This window comes from Eulemur rufifrons, chromosome 11 (assembly GCF_041146395.1).
Source record: "Eulemur rufifrons isolate Redbay chromosome 11, OSU_ERuf_1, whole genome shotgun sequence".
In the NCBI taxonomy this organism is placed as follows: domain Eukaryota; kingdom Metazoa; phylum Chordata; class Mammalia; order Primates; family Lemuridae; genus Eulemur; species Eulemur rufifrons.
The window spans coordinates 600,028-622,332 of NC_090993.1; the positions used below are offsets into that span (position 1 = coordinate 600,028).

Genomic DNA, 22,305 nt, shown 5'->3' on the forward strand with positions numbered 1-22,305 from the left:
CCTAACTCCTTGGACGTTCAGACGGGCGGTGAACCGTGGAGATGGGGACAAACGTCCACGAAAGAGAGAAAAGGCTGCAGAGGGAACGCACAGCCCGAGAACGTCGGCGAGCGGCAGGAAGGGCCTCGGCTCGGTCTCGGCCGGGGGTCCCGCGCTCGGTGGTGGGAGTTCAAAGCTGAACAAGACCCGGTCTGGCCCTCTCCGAGCTCACTGGCCCCCAGTTGGACGTGGGGAGAGGTGACAGAGGATGCAGAGAGCACCGTCCCCACCCCGGCGTGGCCCTGTTTCTTCCGCCTCCTATGGGGGGATCAACACACTGATCTAAAATCAAGAATTCTGGATTCCTCTCGCTCCTCTCGTTAACCGCGCTCCTCTGGGCGAGTTACCCGACCTTAAGGCCATTTAAAATTACACGGGGATGTCATCAGAGCTTTTCCTGCAAACACAGGAGTTTCCTCTTCTCTAAGAAAGGGCTGCGGTGGCCCTGGGTATCTTGCAGGGCTGCAAGGCATCATGGTGCGCTCGGAAGACAGAAAGGGGCCCTGAAAGTTCTGGTCCTCTGGAGGGTGGGGCGGTCTGCGGAGAAGGTGCCCAGGGGTCTGTGCAGCTTCGGGGGGTTTGGATGGGCTGCTCCACCCCTCTTTTTTTTTTTTTTTTTTTTTTTGAGACAGAGTCTCACTCTATCGCCCAGGCTAGAGTGCCGTGGCGTCAGCCTCGCTCACAGCAACCTCAAACTCCTGGGCTCAAGCGATCCTCCTGCCTCAGCCTCCCGAGTAGCTGGGACTACAGGCATGCGCCACCAGGCCCGGCTAATTTTTTCTATTTTTAGTTGTTTGGCTAATTTCTTTCTATTTTTAGTGGAGACGGGGTCTCGCTCTTGCTCAGGCTGGTCTCGAACTCCTGACCTCCAGCGATCCTCCCGCCTCGGCCTCCCAGAGTGCTGGGATCACAGGTGTGAGCCACCGCGCCTGGCCTGCTCCACCCCTGTCAGAAGGTAGTGCTGACACCGTCACTGACAGCTGCCTCATAGCTCCCCCGTACGACCCGGCCCCAGCCGTGAAGCCGAACACCTCCCAGCAAGCCTGGCATCCTGGAGGAGTAAAAATTGCACAAGTCTGGCCCAAGTTGAGAAGAAATCACATCATATTTATTTATTTATTTTTTTTTTTTAGGCTCGCCGAACTGTATATTTTATTCTTGGTAAATTTTTTCTGGGTTTTGTTTGTTTGTGTTTGTGTTTGTTTTTGGTTTTTTTGGTTGTTTTTTTTTCCTTTTCTTTTCTTTTTCTTTTTTTTTCCGGCAGCTCACGAGCCGGACAGCCTCGGCGAGCACCTTTTCCATATTTATTTCTCTTCATAACAGGCCTCTTTTACAACGCTAAAACCTTTTTTTGGTCTCATTCTGGGTTTTCACTGGTGAAATACGGGTGTATTCCCGTACAATAACTGCAGAGTTTATGTTTGTCTTTTCTTAGAAATCTGCCTTCCAGGGTGGCCCCAAGATGCACTCCTAGGAGGCAACTTTCTAGGAGCTGGCGACCCGAGAGGGCCTTGCAGGAGCAGAGGGTAAGGGCTACTGGGACCACACACAAAGAGTAGTGTCTATTTTAAGCAGAGAAGGAGAAACCAAACGGAAGAAGAAAGATAAAACACATGGGATCACGGCTCAAAAATCCAAACAAAAGCCCCAAAAGAAAAGGCAACAATTAAGCTAAACACCTTGTCAATGACACACCACAAGAGTAGGATTCCAGACAATAAAAATGGTTTAAAAATAAAACAGAAACAAAACACTCATTACCCATATTATCACCCTCTATCAGTTTGCTGTAAGGAACTCAATCCCAACATCAATATTTAAGAATCCTGGGTCTCAAAGCAGGGCCAGCGCACACGTATGTTACCACCACTCATGTCATGCTATCTGGGAGATGAAACACAGAAGGCCACCACGTTTGTGGCCAGAGGGACTGAGCGTGGAGGTGTCAGGCCGGCCTGCCCGCCTTCAGACTCAGCCTAGTGGCCAAAAGCAGTGGCTCAAATACTGAGTCATTTTCCAGGTCTAGAACGTAAGTGACCATTGTCACCAAGGAAATGGAGTTAGAGAGACAAGTCAAGCCACAGCACTTTGCTGTCTCAACTCCTGTGGCCCTAAAGCTTGTATCCAGGTAGAAATCAGCCTATTATTGCAACACGGCCATGCAATTCTGACACTAATTAACCAGGGTCAACTGCAGACTCAAGTTAAGGCTACCGTCCCCAACGAGGCTGCCTGTCCTGCCAGACACTAGCTGCAAATCCAGGCGCTCCCAGGCCACCCACACTTCTGACCAACTGGTTACAAATCCTGTGGTTGTCACAATGTTTCAGGTTCGATAATTCACTGGAATGACTCACAGAACTCAGGAAAGCGCTACACGTACAGTTTTATTATAAAGGACACAAATCACAGCCAGCCACGTGAAGAGACACACAGGGCGAAGTCCGGGAGGATCCCGCACAAGGAGCCGCCATGTCCTCTCCCTACGGAATCAGGACACACCACCCGGCCGACACACCCCTGTGTGCCCCAACTAGGCAGCGCAACTGAGCTGTGCTGTCCAGAGTTTTCACTGGGGTTTCATTACTTAGCCATAAATGGTGAAATCGCTGCCCTTGAAATCGAACTCAATGTTCAGTCCTGCTCTCCGCGGAGGAGCTTGGACTAATGCAAAGCTCTAACCCTCTAATCATATGGTTGTTCTTTCTGATGACAAATTCCTATCCTGAGTCATCTCTGCCTACGAGAAACTCAGGTGTGATCCAAGGGGCCCATCGTGGATAACAAAGACACTCCTATCACTCTGGAAATTCCAGGGGTTTAGAGGTTACTTCTCAGGAACTGAGGATAAAGGCTTCTATTACACAATCAAGACAAATTCTCTATTATACAACAATTTCTTGGTGATGAAGACTGTGGACCATGGAGTCAGACAGGTCTGAGTTTTGTGTTGTCTTTTTGTTTTTTTTGTTTTTTTTTTTGGCTTTCTATTGTGTGACTTGGGAAACCCACTTAACCTCTCTCAGCCCTGGTTTCCTCATCTAAAATGTGGGGTCAGTGGTACTGTTGACTGTCTAGAGATCAGCATCATTTGGTAGCAATATAATACAAGCAACTGCATGACAAGATGATTTTTCTAGCAGCTGCATTCAAAAACTAAAAAGAAACAGGTGAATTTAACAATAATATATTTTTACTGAACATGTCCAAAATATTATCATTGCAACATGTTACCAATATTCAAACAATTATTAATAAAATAATTTACATTATTTCCTATATACAGCCTTTGAAATCCAGTATATACTTTACACACATAGCCCATCTCAGCCGGGACGGGCCCCGTTGTAAGTGCTCAGGAGCCACGCGGGGCTTGTGGCCGGTACAGCGGACACCACACACAGCTAAAATCACACGGCGGCTGCTCCCGTTAAATGAGTTGACGCTCAGCTCAGCACAACAATCATCCCCATGCTGTAAGTGCTAGCTAAAACGTGCCTGTGTGTGAGCGTGTGTGAGCGTGTGTGAGCGTGTGTATGTGCCCGAATGCACACGTGTGGGGCGGTAGCGACCAATGACTCCAAGGCACCGCACGCCACGCTGCACCAGGAAGGCCACCGGTTCCCACGGGACACGGAATAGCCACTGTCTTCTCAGGAAAGGAAATACTCTGGGTGGGAGAAGAGGGGCTCTCGGACGGATTCACCACTTTGTGCTCTTTCCAAACTCCCGCATCTCCCCAGCACGTGTTGAAATCCGAGCAAAACTCAACCAGCCACGGAAGACAGCCTGCAGTGGGGAAAGACACCCCACCCCAAGGAGCTGAGAATGGCTGAGGGGCAGGGAGGAAGAAGGACTGCAGGGAGGAGCTTTGGCTCAAGGACCCGCCGGGCAGCTGCTCCCTGCCCCCTCCGGCCACCCCCGGAGCCACCGCCCAGCCCCCGGCGAACCGCACCCAGCGGTTGCCCCACTCCACTGCCCGGAAAAAAGCTCCGCATCGTGAATCCAGAATAATTTCACCAGTAAGAGATTGATTTCAAGGTAATTATTTAGGCAGCTTTGTAGCATCTGAATCTCAGACCCTAAAGCATCCTCAAAGTTGGTTTGAAAAGATGCACGTATTATAACAACACAAAAGCTCTGTGTCTTTTCGTAGCAGTGCCCACATTCGGCTCCCTGCAACCTGTGTCACAAAGAGCTGCCCAGACGCCAACGCCCCAGCATCCAACCAGCCTGATTCTCACCAAAGCAAGGATGGAGCCTCCTAGAGACCCTCAAGGTGGTCTGCAGAGATTTGCCTAAAACAGGGCACACGGATGCATTTTTACACAATACGCAAGATTAATGATAATAAACTCAACCAATTCATATATATCATCAAGAAAGATAAACTAGTTATCTGTCAAAGAATTATCTCCTTTTTAAAGGGCATTTTACCTCAATTTGGCAAAAAAGAACTCGTAGGAATTACCTTTCCATCCCGAGGTTGTCCTTTCTGCTTGTGTTTGCTTAACGCTCAGAAGACTTCAGCACTGGCCGGAAACCCAGGGTCTAACATCAGCTGGGGGTGGGGGTGGAAGGACACAGATAAAGTCTAAACTCTCTGTTTTTATTATTCTTTCTAAAGTGTTTTATCCCCTCCGATTTACAAAACAAGGCGCCGTTGTTGGCCCTGACGGATGGTTCATTTCCACAACAGCATCTGGGTTTTCATAGCCAAGTGAGGCCTTCCACTTCCTCGCTCTGCCCACCAAGGAGAAGCCCACGGTGGGCAACACGTGCTAGGACACACACAGGCACCACGATCGAATGAAGACAGATCACAGAGAAAGTCGTCTCTAAAAACTCACTATGTTGATAGGTGGCTGGATCTTGTATTCCGGAGAGAAAAGCAGAAATGAAAAAGTGAAAGGAAATCAGGGAACAAACTCAAACTGTCCGGTAACTAGCGCCCACCCCCTAACTGAGGAGTGGGGTGGGGGGAAGATTCCAGACAAGGAATTCCCTCGAGAGATTCCTCCTATAACCTTGGACGCCATCTGCATATCCGCTAACAGGCAAATCAGTTAAGTAAGACGTGGCCATAGAACAGGTTCCATGGCGCGAAAGAAGAAAATCTGTCATGCCAACACAGAAAGCAAAAGGACATGCAACATAAAGTGAAAATTATTTTCAGTTTCTACATGAGAAACTCTGCAAAAGATACACATCTATGGGTTGGGAATGAAGAGACCATGTAAAAATGAAACTAGGCCAGTCAGGGCATGACTAGTATGTCATCTTTTTTTCTTTTCTAAAATTTTCTTAATATTCCAACAGTAGGTACACATAAGAGTCTTTGCTGAGACTTAATTTGATAAGATTTCCTTACATGGATAGAGCCTACAACTTTTTCAGTATTGCACTGATTCGGGAGGGAAAAAAAAACCCTGATGTAGTTATCTATCTACCCCACCCCACGAGAAACACTGGGTTTTTCCAACCCATTCAATAAAAAGATAAGATCTACTAAGCATCAAAAAGTCTCCTACTTATATTAAACTAGTGGTGATGTCAAATCATTTTATTGAATGATATTACTCATACATAAGTAGATGATTTATTATTATTATTATTATTGTAGATATTCAATATTATGATTATGGTAAATTTTTAACAAATGTTAACTATTATGTGTTAATCATTATTTAAAGCACTTGCACATATATTGTCTAGTTTCATCCTCAGTTGACCCCATGAGAAAAGGGCCATTAGCTTCCCCATTTTACAGAAAAGGAAGCTGAGGCACAAAAAAGTTGACTTGCCCAAGTTCGTAATTATAGTAAGTGGCAAAGTCAGAATCCAAACTCAGCAGTCTGGCTCCAGAATCTGTGCTCTTAGCCTCCAAACTAGAGTCCCTCCGCAAGAAAAGATATTAATTCCTAATAGGAAGGCTGGATACAAATGGGAAGCTCATTCAATGAGAAGTCACTTAATAAATTCATAATAAAGTTACAAATAATTACAGAGTGACCCGGCCCACAAGATTTGTTTATTTGGACCCACAAGATTTGCTTATTTAATAACAGCTCAGATACTAAGGATTATATGCCTGCTGGGACTTAAAAAAAAAAAAAATCTAAACTGAGAGTTAGGAATCATAAATCCTAGGCCAGCTCTGCTCCTAGCTACTTATATCCTCCTGGGAAAGTAATCAGTTTCCAAACCTGTAAAGTGGGCAGTTGGACCAAATACTCAGTAAGGTCTCTTCCAATTCTGTGATACCACACTCCAAAAAAAAAAAAGAAAATTGCTTTTATTTTAATTCAACATAGAATAAGTGAATGCTTGCTGTGCAAGGGACTATAATCCCTTGGTTTTTCGTCATCTTGAGGTAAAAAGAAAATTTACCTCGTTATATAACTGTGAGACCTTATAAGAAATAAGGTTCATATCCTTGAATTTATTTAAAACTTTCTTAAAATTGATCTTACTTTTCAGACTAAAGAATGCTCATATGTTTAGATTTTTTTTTTTTTTTTTTCTGAATTCACTAATTCTACCACCTCGATCTCACACATCACCCTTCCTTCCCGTCACTGGAGGACCTGGGTGTTTGGACTGACACGGCTGCTGTGGTTTGAATATGGCCCCCAAGGTTCAGGTGTTGGAGACTTAATTGTCATAGTAAAAGAGAGTTTTAAAAGATGATTATTAGGGCATGAACGTTCCGCCCTCCTAAATGGATTAAAGCCACTGCTGTGGGAATAGGGTATCGCAGGGGTGGGTTCCTAATGCAGAGGATGAGCTTGGCCGCCATATTGTCCTTCTGCCTGGCACACTCGCTCTCCCTGTGACGTTGTCCACCATGGGACCACTCTCGCCGGATGCCCTTGGACGTCTCAGCCTCCAGAACTGTGAGGCAAATAAACTCTGGTTCTTTATAAATTGCCCAGCCTCGGGTTTTCTGCTCTAGCAACAAAAAGTGAACTAAGAAAATGACAAAATTTTAAAGTTGATATCAGAGAGGAAAGTCTCCTATTTTCACTGGATTCTGCCTGCCAGGAAACAGGATTCTGCCTGCTCGAACGCAGGGTTCCGAGGGGCCCCTTCTGTTGTCCTCGAAAGGTGTCCCCTACGCTTCTTCCCAGCCTCTGTCCCTGCTACGCCCCCGGGTCACCCGAGCAATACTTGTAGGGCTAGACTTTAGAAGGGAAGGACAGAGATAAGAAAGACAAGGAAGGGAGGAAAGAAAAACAGGAAATAGCAAATGGTTTGATAAGATCTACATTCACTTATCCCAGAGAATTAACATTTCCAAAGGGTAATGATAACACACTGGAGAGTCTTTCTGCACAGACTTGTGGGGAAAAAACCTACAGCTGGCATTGTCATGCACACTGGTAGGACAGATAATGAAGATAAAGCATAATCGTAACACCCTTTGGGCAGTGGAGTCTTTGGGATGTTCTCACACACACCCAGCACAGATGGATGGAGTCCTCCTTACTCATCATACCTAACTCCAGTCCCGTCTGACTTCTTACTCGCCTACTTGCCACTCTAGAACGTGCGGATATTAACGTGGGGGGAGGGCAGGGGGTGGTGGAATCATCCTTCCGTCTGCAGGCCACTAGAAGATTCCATTCTAAGGTTCCAGGCTTAGAAACACACTGAGCAGAAGCACAACAGAGCCAGGCCCAGGCTCCCCCCCCTTGCACCTGCTGAGTGACCTTGGACATGTACCTAGACCTCTCTGAGTTTCAGTCACTCCTATGTCAATGGGGGTGTTTTCATGAGATATAACACTTGTGAGACAGTCTGTAAACACTTCGTAAATGTGAGAGATAATTATTGCAGTTTTCAAAAGTTTCTTTGATCCATTTGTTAGTCCTTAAAAAAACTCTGCCATGACCAAAATATAAAGTTTCTAAAGGTCGGGATAGAATTTGGGCCAAGGTCACCAGGAAGACAGCTGAGAAGGCCACTCTTCTGAGCATTAGAATTTTCACTGGAGGATATGAGGAAAGGAGTATGGTATTTTAACGCACTCCAGAGGCAAAGCACAGCTAACGCAACCCTAAGGAATCAGATAGAAACCTCATTTGTGGCTAGACACGTGGCCAGCCTCAAAAGAGACTGGGCTTTGAAATCCTAAGAGCTGGGTTCCAGTTCTTGTTTTCCTACTCACTTGTTAATAACATGGGAGAAAATATTTAGCCTGCTCCTCCGATTCCTTGTCTATACAAGCAGGATAGAAAACTGTTTCACAGAGCTGCTCTGAGAACCAAACAAGGCACATCTATGACAGCCCAATGCCCAGCACATAGAGAAAGCATGCAGTTAACTATTATTTGGTTTTTTTTCCCCCAAGCTATGTGGAAAATAATTTTCTAATTCCAGTGATGCTAGGTTGGTCGGACCCAGAGTACTTACACGTGATTAAGTGATGTCTCACCGACAGATTAAAATATCACTTATAAGAACTAGAAGACCCATGCTTATCATAAAAATGTGGTGTTTTAATAAGAGTAGAAATAAAAGACCCCCAAAAGTATCTTCTATGCTTTCAGGGAAGACCCTCGTAGAAGTCTGTGTCTAGTCTTATTATTTTAAGAGAGAAGCAGAGACACTGTGATGACAAATGACAATAACACGCAGCCGTGAGCACCAGATCCCAGAATTCGGGTTCCGGAGCTGGGAGATGCCCTGCAGGGACCCTCTGCCCACTGGCTGCTCTTTTCTCTCTGGCCTCCCCCTCCCCATCCCCCCCATTTTGTTTTTTCTTCTCTCTGCCAGTAGCAACCGCTGGTGACATTTAGCCCAATAGTCGTGGACCCTGAGGCCATGATTCAAAGAATGTGAGGTTATTTCTTCCACAAAATAAACACAAGGTATTAAAGAGCCGGACAGTGATGTTCTGATGCGAAGTGGTGTTTCCTTCCCACCTCGGGACGCAGAATAAGATCGGTCGAACTCGCACCAGAACATGGGAGGCTTAAGCCCCTCAAGGCGAGGACAAGCCTGCCACAGCCCCCACCCTGCCAAGCGGTTCCGTCTAAGCTCTTGGTATCAGAAATGGACAGCAGGTGCCTGGCGGAGCTGAGGCCAGAAAGCAAAGTCCCTTTGCAGAAAGCTCTTGGGAAGAGTGGGGCTTGGTTTTGTTTTCCATGAAATTCAAGTCTGGGTGCAGGGAGTGGGCAGGACTTCACCCCGGATAAAACATTCAGGGCAATACAGATAATCTGATGAATCCACAAACCCTTTTCTTGCTGTAAGTGATCTTCTGCTTTTCCAGAGGCAGAGCATGATGTAACAGCCTTTATCTTACAAGCTCGTGCCGGGCTGCATAGTTCATTTCCTCATCCGAAAGCACAGGCTCAAGCTCCCTTCTCTTTGACATTATATAAAATGCGTTCTTGCTTGGGGTGGGGGTAGAATATATGTATATACATTCATATATATACATATACATCTTCTCTAACTTTTAAGTAATAGATGATATAGATATAACCTGGAAAAAAATGATTACTAAGATCTTGCTCTTGGGTTATGGATGAAAACATCTAAAGCATCAAAGGCTTCAGAATTAGAAGATGGTATCAACTTGAATATAAAATGTATATTTTTAAATGTTTTATAATGAAACCAGTCTGAGGTTCATACTTATTTTCCCTTCCTCTCATTTTTTTCTGGATTAGTAAGATTATACTCTGAGAGTAGATGGCACAGAGAAATGTAACTGATGAAAATTGGCTGTAGAGGGGGCCACGTTCCTCCTGAAGGGGGTTTAGGGGAAATAACACAGGCTTGGAAATCATAAAGACATATGTTTATCCCAGCCCTGTCCCTTAGAGTGACTGTTTCTAATGGTACTTGCAAGCTTTTTTTTTTTTTTTAAATAAAAAAAGCAGGCCAAACCTTGTCTCTAAAATACTGTTTACAATGCTTGTTTGCTTAGTGCCTCCTCTTTGCATAGAGAGCACGCCGGGAAGATAAACACCGGCCTTGTTCCTATCAGCAACATGTCCAAAATCAGTAGGGTCCAAATTACAGAGTTCTAAACTACCGCTCGGAGGAGCCCTGCCACCCCTGAGCTTTTGAGGCAGAGAGAGTATATATATTCCCTTTTCCATTAAAAAACCAACAAACCATTTCCTTTTGGAGCCAGACATTGGAAAGAAATTCTGTTGGCCCATGATGGACTTAGCAAAGGCCAGGCTATTTCTTGAAAGAGAAAAACAAAAAGGAGGAAAATGCACAAACAGGTACTTCCCAGGAGAAAAACAGTGCCTGAAGATGAAGCACTCCTTAAATAAGATCACGTGGTGGAAAAGGATGGAGAATACAAACACCCACGTGATCTTCAAGGTGCAAAGGATCTGGAAGGCTGGTCTGGTCCTTCCCTGTGCTGACTCTAGCATTTAGGTTGTGAGTGTGGTCACGGCAGGTCACGCAGCCGCAGACCTGTGTCCAGCACGCAGAAGGCATTCGATGATATCGATCGAACAAATGCTTGCATCTCCTCTGCCCTCGAGGTGACACAGGGGCAGAAACCACCTACCAAACAGTCGCTGGAAGCCCGAGATGGCTGGGCACAGGGGGACATTCTGATACATGTTTTTCAGCTTCTTTTAAAATTACTAAGTTCCCTAGAAGATAGTGTTAAAACAACATTAATATGTGGTCCATATTCCTAGGGCCCAGGTAAATATCCAGACCATGAGCTGCTGGTTTCAAAAGTCCTTAGACTTAGAGCCTTTTAGTTCTGGAAAGAAATCTCAAACATTCAATAAAAGAGGGTATCGGTACTCAAATTATTGATTAATTCCCTTATATTTTATGCTATATATTAGATAGTATTATTATTAGATAACGGTACATTCATATACATCCATTATTGACCTGGTAAGATCTATGTTAGCACTAAGGACTAAGGCTCTAGAATCAATCATGCATGTGACCCTTGGACAAGTCACCAATCTCTCTACACCCCAATCCTCTAACGACGTGATGAGAAGACTGGGCTAGATCGATGGTTCTCAAACTTTGCTGTACATTAGAATCACCCGGGGAGCTCCAAAAACTCTTGATCCGCAGGCTGCCCCCCAGAACAATTTCATCAGCATCTCTGGAGGTGGGAACTGAGCCTCATGGGTTTGCTGTCCCCCCCGGCCCCCCAGGTGATACCAACGAACAGCCCACAGCCAAAACTACCAGATAAGGGGGCGTTCCCAAGTTCCCAACCATGCTAAATGCTGGGGTTCTTCAGTTCAAAAAGGGGGAGGTGGGCTCTCCTGGGATTGGAAGTTCTACTCTTAGTATGGAGTGTGTCTTTTCCTACCAACACGGATTAAATTGCTTAAGCACAGCAACGGAGCACATTTTTATGCCTAAACTGCTCTCCAGCAAAGCCGGGGCTCGGAGACCCTGGCTGCTGAGAACCCACGGTCCAAGGAAGCAGGATCCGCTACGGGGCAAAGGCGCCCACCCAGCCCCGGGTAGGACATGCAGCGCACGCCTGTGGCAACGAGGTTTTCTGCTCCTGTGACTTTGACAGACCTCCAGATGGGTTTGCCTAAAGGACCAAGTGAAACATTGTACACATTCACCATTCGCCCCTCCCCTTTCTCCCACACATGCATAGTTTGAAAACAGAATTACACAGAGTGATTTACCTAGTAGTTTCCTTCCCCGATCCTGCTTTCTATAATCTGTGATCATCTATTACTGCCAGGAGAGGAGTTTCTTGAACTTGCCCTTGATGAGCCGAGGGATAATTTAACCGATCTGAGTGAGTGAGGACGAGCGTGCTGGTATTTAACATGCGCCCCCGGTCCTGTGCTTAGAGCGACCTGCCAGTCCCCATCTAGTGTAAGAGGTTCTTAAGTCAGGGCGTCAAGCAGGGGCGCAGGGTTCAGAGCCTGGTTTATTAAGAGCCGTCTGTGCGCCAGACACTTGACTGACGTGGCCTCGTTTCGTCCTGTGATGTCGGACCGATCCCTGTTTTACAACGGAGAGAACCTGGGCTCTGCGTGCTCACCTGCGTAGCCTGAGCACGCACAGTAGGGGGAAGAAGAGCCTGGATTTGAACCCAGGTGTGAGTGAGCTAAAGGCCACTCTGGTGAGCGAGTGAAGGACAGATGGAGCAGGGCGGGGCTTGGGGAGAGCGAGCGCTCACTATCACCTCGTCACGTCCATTTTAATTAGGAAGCAGGAAAGTGTCCCTAGAAACTCACGGAGAGTCCAGGCAACTGGGAAAAGGGTCAGGACTCGCTCACAGAAGGGAGCCGGCCGGTCAACTCATCCCTCCCTTTTCCCTTCGCCCTCCATCCATCCCAACCCAAGCCTTCCGGAACCCAACTCGCGCCCCCCGCCTTCCGTCTACCCTTTTATAGTCAGACGACAATCCTTGTTCCAAAAATACATCAGCCGGATGAAAGCCCAGAAAAAGCAAAGCTTAAAAGTTTTATACTGTCATTATTTCGTCATGGGACATGAGTTGGACAGATTTATCATCACATTTTTACACATTCCCCTACAAATAAATAATGCTAGAATATGCCTAAATTATTCTGGCCTCTTGACCCAACATGTTTTTGCAATTACTTGGCAGTCCAACTGTACGCTGCTTAAATTAGGGTAACAGTCACCAAGTTATTTTTAGGCCATAGCAACACACATGCACAGGCACACACACACTCCACTACACCTAGAGTGTTATTTGCGCTCTCTTGGAAGAGGAGCCAAATTGCCTTTTAACTGGCGCCATCATTTCTGTTCAATAGCAATAATATCACTGCGCTATATCTGCAGAGTGCTTACCACATGTGAAAACAGTGCTACACACTTTACACACATTCGTTCATTTAATTCCTAAACTAACGCTATGAGATAGATGTTGTTCTATCCTCTTTTAGCTAATGAGGAAACTAAGGAGATAAGAGATTAAGCAACTTGCCCCAGGGCATAGCTAGGAGGGCGAGAACCCAGACTAGAATTCAGGCTGCTGCCGGATTCGGTTCTACCTTAATTCCTTCTCCCTTTGCTGTGAGGCTAATGTTTGACATTTAGCCTTGGATGTTAACCAGAGGCTCAGAATAACAACTGCAAGTTTGTGAATGTAGCTACGTCTTTATTTCACAGACCTTAAAAAGATCCTCATAACATCCCTGAAAAGGGGAGAATTTTGTCCTCCTGCTCTACTCTCTGCCCCCTGCAAAAAAAAAAAAAAACCCAGAAAGCAAGCACAGAGAGAGAGAATATTTTTGCAGGGTCTCTGATTTCTGAGCATAGCTATTCACCTTGTCTTCAAACTCTACATCACCTACACGTGTATATTTCAGAATCCTTTTGGACTAGGGGAAAAAATGTTCAATCTATGGTGCTCTTTGCTCAGGAAGTATGAAGGGAAGTTTTTAGTAGTCTAGAAGTCTGACTCCCTATGTGATTGAACCTCTCTACGAATCAGCCTCCTAGACTGTTTCCCTTTCTTCCTTCTTCCCTAGTAGATGCCTCTGGAACCGAGCAGGCCTGGCAAGACTGCAGAGTCGGCCAGTCTTTGTTTTGTAGCAGCACAGAGCAAGCGCAGGCATGGGCTCCCACATACCTGCGAGGAAGGGGAGACACAGACCCCAGAGAGGCCCCTGGAGCCCTCCCACTCTGAGGGAGGCTTCTCTATAGACCCGACAGCCAGTCAGTCACAGCGGGATTCGAGCTTTGAAAAACCGCTCAAAAATGGACATAGGACACTGAAACATTGGGGAGTGAAAATGTCCGTCCTATATTATAAAATAGCCCCGGCTTCGTTAAATCTAAAACATTAAGTGTAAACATTAAACACACTTAAATACATTAACATGTGGTCTATATTTTTAAATATTTTGACAAAAAAAAGGAAGAGAAAGCAAATAGGAAAAATATTATTTAATCCAGTTGATAGGTATATAGATGTTCATTACCTACTTTTGTATATGTTTGAAAAATTTTGTAATGCATTTTTTAATGCATTACATTAGGACAAGGCAGAGGTAGAATATCCTTTCCTATGTAGGTAAGAGACAAACTATTTCCCTGAACCCAGGTTTGCTGAAAAGAAAGGGAGCCTCATACGCATTAGAGAAAAAATGGTCGCTCTTATTAAAGAAAGGTCCAGAATTATCTAGCCTCTTTATTCGGTTGGCTAGAAACCAAGTTTCAGTTGATGAAAAATCAACTGTGGGTCAAGGAGACTGTAACTCTTTCAAAGACTTCGCGAATCCCTAAATATTTATTCATTTGGATCATTTTCACCAGGTTGAACAGACGCGCAGGTCTGATGCCATTTATCCTTCAGAAGATGAGACTAAAAGGCGGATTCTGACACAGGGCACCGCCCGGAGGGCACTGCAAATTAGAGCAGTAACTTAATCCCAGGGGCTTCTGTGCCTCTGATCAGTTTCTTCCCAGCCTGACACAGCACGACCGAAATGGCAACGCGCAGCCGCTCTCCCCGACGGGCAGTTCCAAAAATGGAGAGCGTGGCAGAGAAACCGGGGGACATCAGGACTCGGACAGGGAGGGTAGCAACCAGTGTTTACAAACAAAAACCAGAGAATCCAATGGGCCAGCCATAAATTACCCAAGATTGTACTGAAATCTCTGAAAATAAAGGAACAAGGCCTGAGAAGTTTCTGCCTACCCCTCCTCCACCCCTGAGCCCCATCTTCCCTGCAAAAATCACTCTTTCCAAAATGGTACCACTACATCACTCTTGCTGACACGGAATCTCATCACCAGGGGAGGGGATTAGTGAAATAAACCTTAGAAGAACAGCCAGATCAGAATGGTCTGCTTGATCCACTCAAGAACCCAGGAGAAGGCGCTGGCCATGCCCTTGGGAGTGCCCACCCCATCTTTTGCCTCAGCGGGTGCTGTGGTATTAACCTCTGGTCTACCCAGATGAAAGGATATGGAAGGACATTCTAATATATTGACCCATCTCTTTCCCTTCTTTACCATCTTGGTCCCAATTTTAGGCTGTTCTCCCAAAAGATACCAAAATTAACAATGGTAAGGATAAAGTAGATCACAGATCCTTTCGATCCTGCACTACATATTTTCAAGCAAATTCCCAGAGAGGCGAAGAAAAGGCCCAAGAAGCTACAGATAATCTAACCTCTACCACCAGAGCGTCTCCCAAGCCGACCGACCGCCGCATCGTCTCACCAACCAGAAAATGACGAGCCCTCAGGGCCGCCGCCAAGGGCGCCCAGCGGTGAGGTCAGCAGCGTGTCCGGCTCCGCCCCACTGAGGCAATCTTACTCTGGGACAGTGAGGGACAAGCCCAGGCTGCTCAGAATCTCAGCTGCATCCCCAGGAACGGGGCAGAGGAGCCCCACTTTCAGCTGTAGCACCCAGGAGATTCACTTCTGATTCACCCCCACACCCAACAACGCCCACTGCAAAACAGAAGGTAGGATCTACAACTCTTCCTAATCATGCCCAAGTTCAAGTCCAGGGTCATCTGTGTGGTTTGACACTTCTCCTCAGATCCCGCAGACCCAACGGGACTGTTTTTTATCAAGAGCATTTGCTCTGTGTGAGGAAAGAGGAGACCATCGAGATCATCGGCTACCCTCCTCTTTGTTTCCCAAGACAAACTATTGCACATGGAAAATTTGTAGATGGGATTTTCTCATCTGAAAAAGATGGTAAGAGAACAACAGCAGGGTAAGCCTACTGGGAACCACTCAAAGTCAACCAAACAAGAACGTAAAATCAATAAAATACAGAGCTACACAGAGGAAATCTGAACATATTTGTGACTCTGGGGAAACCCACCACCACCAAGAAATGCCTGGGAGCTTCTAGAACTCTGCATATAATTCTATGACAGTCTCCTTCCCATCAGAGCCCAACAGCCCAAAGGTAAAATATACCTTTGTGGCAGTTGAGCCCAATGAGAGGAAGCTTAAAGCGGGGAGTAGAAGGTGGGAAGAGGGAATTATAACAAAGGAAATGAGTACCACATTTCCAAGAACACCACAGAACCAAAGGCAGAATGCATCATTGGGAATACAAGAAGGAGCATGTCCGAGCTGTCTCACAAAGACAAAAGAGCGAACTCGCTCACCCAAATGGCCTACTGCAATTCAAATATACAGTGTGTTCAAAGGAACCCAGTAACACCTTTGGTCAACACACTTCAGGAGACTGGTTGAAGACGTGACCCAGAAACTGTGCACCTTGGCTCAAAACACAGAAGAGAAGAAAGAAGATGACTGTCTCTCTTCCGAGGAGGAGTGACATGCGGTGCCCCCAAAGCACAGTATCTGAGGGCAAAGAGGCACAGCTGGGCTGGGCACAAGACGAGGGTTCCCCTGATCGGTTAGGCAACATGGTACGGAAGGAGCCCAGAGAAGAATGAGTAAAGATTCCTCCTGCTGGGATCCATTCACTAACTTCAGAGTTAATCTGCATTCAGTTTACTGGGGCAAGTGGCCCCTTACTTCGTACGGGGTGGAGGCAGGATGCCACAGGTTTTCAGATGAGGCCAGAAAGAACAAGGGGTTGGGGAGTATTTCATAAAAATGTCTCTGTCCCTTTGGAGCTTTGGCAGAGGAATGGACGTACTTGGTGACCTTATATTTTCCATGGGGGCCTTATAATAAGGATCCCTGCCCTTCTTGAAGGTCACTTTACAAACCATATAAAAGCCAAGCTGGTCAGAGAGGTGAGAAAGAGGAAGAATTTCCCACAAAAAGAACCGGTACCTGTAGGTTTACTTGCAGTTCACCTTAGTTGCTGCTTCCTCTGTTCCATCGACATTGGTTAAGTCTGAGAGACACAATAACTTTCCAACTAGTTATTGATAGAAAGAGAGAGCTACCAGACCAGGCATGACTGGAGATGAGAGGCCATCTGGTGACACAAAGCCCCGTTTAGGAAGGCTCAGAGAGGTGAAACCACTTGCACAATGCAAATTAGAAGCTGAATCAAGGCTAGAACCCAGATCTTCTGGCTTGCAGTTCAATGCTGCTGGGTCGTTCTCACCATACCAACATGACAAACAAAGGCATGGAGGGGAAGACCAGGAAAAAAAGTCTATTTTGGTCTTTGGTAGCCAGGGTAAGGAGAGTGCTGTCACTTCTAACGGACACCCCAAAGTGAACCCGGCTACTCGGGACCGTGCTTGGGAGGGGAGCAGGGGCATTACCTTTCAGCACCAGAGGTTCTTTGCCTTCTCTCTTCAGGGACTCGAGGACTATGTGGAGAGGCTGGGAGGGCATCACTCGGCTCGGCTCATTGGTATTCTCATCATAAACTATAATTTCTTTGGAAAAGATCCTCTTGAAAGAGTCCTTGCCTTCCCTACAGGAAATCAAGTCCAGGACGGTGATCTTGCCCTGCTGCAGTCTCCGGCGGCTGATCTTGTCGGCACAGTTGATGTGGACAGCTCCTTGGATGTGACTCTTGTTGTACTCCATGAAGGGCCTGCAGTCAATGATGACAGGGCCCTGGCTCGGCAGGTGACTCTTGCTGCATTTGGTCATCTTCTTTGCCAAGTCATTGGGGTAGATTATTTTGATGCTGGCTAGCTGCTTGGGGGTCCCCGACACAGGGCTGCCCACCCCACCTGATGGACTTAACTGGCCTGGATTCTCATTGTTGTTGACCATCTGGTTAGCGGGGCAGGCGGTAGAGGTTCCGATGGCAGTGGAGGCGGTGCCGGCGGCGATGGCTTGGGTCTGGGCCTGATTGTCCTTGTCGTACGTTGCCACAGTGCAGCAGCTGGCACTGCTGCACCCACAATTCAGGGAGCGGGCAGAGCCACTGGATGAGGGCATATACGTCAGATTCGCAGCCTTGAGGGACACAACGGCGGTGGCGATGACGGGAGGGTGGCTGTCACTGCCTGGGGTGGCAGGGCCAAGGTAGCTAGAGTCTAAACAAAGGTTGAGATCCTGAGGTCGGACGGGCCTAGAGAGTGCCACTACTACCCTGTCGTCTAAAGGAGATGGAGGCATGAGGAGGCTGAAAACTGGCAATTCAAGAAGAACTCAAGACAGTCTGCAAAGAAGGGGAAGGGGGAAAGAAAGAATAAAGTCACGTGACACAAAAGGCAGTCTCATCCAATCCCTAGGAAAGGCCTCGGCATCCCTCTGAGCAGAGTGGTCCTAAGTGCCCTTTGTCGCGCCACGAGCCAAGTCTGGAACTCATTTTTATGTCATCGAAGAAGACGCAAACCTGAGGGCCCCATCTACTCGGTTGCTAAGTCTAAGGTTAAATTTAGAAGATGTAAATGATAACGAACAACCTTCCTTGGACCTACACCAAATTTCAGCCTTAGAGAAGGTGAAACAGCACAAAGAATTTGAAAAGCTGAAGACAGAAAGGAAGGTTCTTAGGAGGCATCTATCGTGGACCTCGTTTCCTGGGCAGAAGTTCGCTACGAGCATCTGAGGAAGACCCGTCTGTCCACCTCTGCACGCTTCCCGTTGAATCCCTTCACCCACTGCAAAGGCAGAGGGAGAACCAAGAGTGTGGGCGGCTCGCAGAAATACCCGGCAGCTAAACACGTACATCAGGGCGAATGTCAACTTTCTGCAAACGGGCATGAAAGTAAGTGAATCTCTAACTAGCAACTATTCTTACTTTCCATTCTACTGGTCCTCTGAAAAGCACACCACAGTCATATTAAAACCTCACCTTTTTTCTGCCAGCCTCTTATACGTTAATCTGCATTTCCCCTTTTCACTACAGACTGGTGTCCTAAAAGGAAGTCTGAAGCCAAGAAGCCAGATCTGGAAACCCCAATCCTGGCAGGTCCCTTACCCACTGCTCCCCGCCCCCACTCCGGCCTCTAGGGAAAGGACCTCTTGGGCTCTCCTGCCCTCTGCCTCCCCCGCGGCACAGAGGAGCATCCCAGAGCTTCTCTCAGGGGAGGCAGCCACTTTGTATGAGGCCTCAATCCCGCAGTCATCCTCCCTACTTCCAGAAAGAACGCTGTCCAATCAGCCTGTCCCTGCCGAAGGGGGCAGCGGAGTGTTGCCCACGGGGTCTGCCCCTGGCCTCCTCAGAGGGCATCTGCAGAGGGACTGATGCCCCTTTCTCTCGCTGGGCACAGGGGCGCTCTACCACCCGGCCCGGCTAACTCCTCTCCTTCTATCAGACGTGCACACAGCAAAGAAAGCAAACCCCAAGCAAAAGCCGCTTACCTAAACGGACTTCTAAAAGAGCTGTCTGGTAACAATGTCATCTATCCTCCACTTACACAGGACCGTCACCATTCTCTGACACAGAACCGAAGTGTCACAGGCCGAAGCCACGCGCGCGCGCACAGGGGCGCGCACCCAGCCCCACCGACTCGGGTTTCTCTCACCCACCTCTGGATGGGAGCAAAGGATCCAACCCCCTCCTCCCTTCCTCCTTCCCTCCCTGCCGTAGTATTTTTTTTTTTTTTTTAAGAGCCAGTACTATTCCAGAAGCTGTAACTGTTTCCCAGCGGGATCAAGCGGTGGAAGCCTTAGCTATTGTGTTACCTGGGAGGGCACGTCCGGGATCAACAGTCCATTTGCTTTGAAAGGGTCGCAGAAGCGGGTCCAGAGACACACGCTGGGACCCCCCGCTGCACACGAGTGCGCGGCTCACACACACGCACGGAGACTGGGGAGAAAGCTGCACCCTGCGGCGGAGGGTCGGGCGCACGTCGCCCGTGAAACCACCCAGCCCGGCCCAGGAAACCTCCCGGAGAAACACTGAACCGCCCCTGCCTCGCCAGCCGCCCTCCCACCGCCAGGCAGGGGCTGGAGAGCAAGTAAGCGGTTAGAGACGGCTCGGTCCCCGCTCCCGGGACACTCGGCATCCCCCCTCCGCGCCACACGGCGCACTCGGCAGCTCGGGCATTTAAAACTGCCGCAAAGCACCCAACAAACACTTCTTGCTCGCCCCAAATCCGGGCAGACTGCAGAGAGTCAGCGCGCAGGGCCCGGGAGCCAACGCGGAACCTGTCCCCTCACCTGCTGCGGCCCCGCCGCCGGCATCGCGTTTCTTCCTCGCCCTCACTCACACTCACAGTCACAGTCACACTCACGCTGGAGCACTCACACTCACACACTGGAGCACTCACACACACTCACACACTGGAGCACTCACACTCACACACTGGAGCACTCACACACACTCACACACTGGAGCACTCACACTCACACACTGGAGCACTCACACACACTCACACTCACACTCACATAGTCACACTCACACTGGAGCACTCACACACACACACTGGAGCACTCGCACTCACACTCACATAGTCACACACTGGAGCACTCACACACACACTGGAGCACTCACACACACACACACACTACACTAACACACACACACACTGGAGCACTCATACACACACTCACATAGTCACACTCACTATAACACACACTCACACACTGGAGCACTCACACACACACTACACTAACACACACACACACACTGGAGCACTTATACACACACTCACATAGTCACACTCACTATAACACACTCACACTCACATACACTCACACGCCAGCACACACAGTCACACTCACTGGAGCACTCACACTAACACACACTCACACTCACATACACTCACACGCCAGCACTCACACACACACTCACATAGTCACACTCACACTAACACACACTCACACTCACACACTCACACTAACACACACACTCACACACACACACACTAACACTCACTCACACTAACACACACTCACACACACACTCACACACTCACACTCACACACACACACACACACTCACACACTCACACACACACACTCTCACACGCACACACTAACACTCACACTCACACACTCTCACACACTCACACTCACACACACACTCACACTCACATAGTCACACTCACACAGTCACACTCACACTCACACGCCAGCCCTGCTCGCGGGAGCAGCCGCGGAACTTCCACTTACTCGCAGGTAGGAGCCGCGTCCACCACCCGGCGCCGCGTTCAGCTGCGGGCTCGCGCTCTCAGCCCCATTCACCGGGCTTCATTGATCTCCAGCGGCAACATAGTTACTTTCTCTTTTGCTACACTGTAAATGTACGGTTCCGAGGGGGCGGGCCGGCCGCCGACCGACGGCGCGCTGGGCCAATAAGAACCCGGAGCCAGCCGCCCGCTACCTCACAGAGGCCCGCGGCCAATGGGCGGCTGCGGGGGCGGGGCCGGGGGCGGGGCCTCGCCTGGCCGAGGCGGGTTCACCCGACGCGGCTCCGAGTCCCCGGCGCGGCCGCGCGGGCGGTGATGTCATTGGCAGCCAATCAAAAACTTAAAGGAGCCGCCGGGCCGCGCCGCCAGCTGCTCTCTATTTACATGTCGGCCCGCGGCGGGACGCGGTTAACCCTTTCCGGGGCCGAGTTGTCACCGGGCCGGACTCGCCGCTGCGCTGAAGCTGGCGCTTCCCGGGGGCCGAGTCCTCGCCGGGGGTCCTGGCGGTCTCCGCGTCTCCTCCTGATTCCGGACGGTCCCCAAAGTGCCGGAACAACTTTCCGCAGGAGACTTGTCCCACCCTAAGCCGAGATTTACGGACGTCGCCGAGTGCCCCGCGCCGGGACGAACCCGAGCGCAGCCAGGGGCGTCGCTGCTCCTCGGCAGGGCCGGCCCCGCTGAGGGCCTGGGCTGGCGCCGCTGCGGAGCGGGCCCGGGCAGCGCGGCCCCTCCAGCCTCCCCGCGGCCGCCGCCCGCCCGCAGAGGTCGCTGCCCCGCGGGCCGCGCTCCAGCTCCAGCCGCGCCGCTCGCCCGCTCCGGCGCCCCGGCCACGCCCCCGCCGTCCCCCACCTGCCCCGCGGGACTCGACCCCCAGCCCGAAGGTGGCGCCGCGGAGGGCTGCCCGGAGGAGGAGACCCGGGTGGACACCAGAGGCGACTCGGGGCGCGCCCTGAACCGCGGAGCTGGAGCCACCCCCGTCCCCCGGGCCGGGCGTCCACCCCGCCTCCGGGGCCCGGCCCCGCTCCCCGCCGCCCCCTGTCCCGCCTGGGGTACCGGCCCTGGGGTACAAGACCCCCGGCCTCGCGCGCTTGGGCCGCCGCCCCTCGGCGCAGCAGGGCCCCCGGCGAGCCAAGCCCGGCCAGCCCGGCGCTTCTGGAACAGCCCGGCCGGCGGTAAGGAGCGGAGCCGAGTGTGAGCAGCCAGACCGAAAGGGGCCGGAGCAGCATGGAGGAGGCGACGCCGCCCCTTCTAGTCCCCCGACTTTCGGCAGCCGCCGGGCAGCTCGTCCCGGAGGGGAGTGGGGGCGGGGCGGCCCC

General features: G+C 49.3%; 1 protein-coding gene across 2 annotated transcripts in view; it reads right to left on the minus strand.

Moving 5' to 3' along the window:
• The window catches only part of DUSP10 (dual specificity phosphatase 10), a 39,952-nt gene extending 18,242 nt beyond the window's left edge, over positions 1-21,710 (minus strand). The window contains exons 1-2 of one of the 2 annotated variants that reach the window (XM_069484588.1): positions 20,973-21,710; positions 17,216-18,069 (exon numbers count right to left, since the gene is read on the minus strand). In XM_069484588.1, the coding sequence (XP_069340689.1) occupies positions 17,216-18,026 (811 nt within the window). In that variant the 5' untranslated portion in view covers positions 18,027-18,069; positions 20,973-21,710. Of the gene's footprint in view, positions 1-17,215; positions 18,070-19,541; positions 20,225-20,972 lie in introns of those variants that run through there. The other variant, XM_069484589.1, reaches the window with a different exon arrangement.
• Positions 21,711-22,305: the final 595 nt, after the last annotated feature.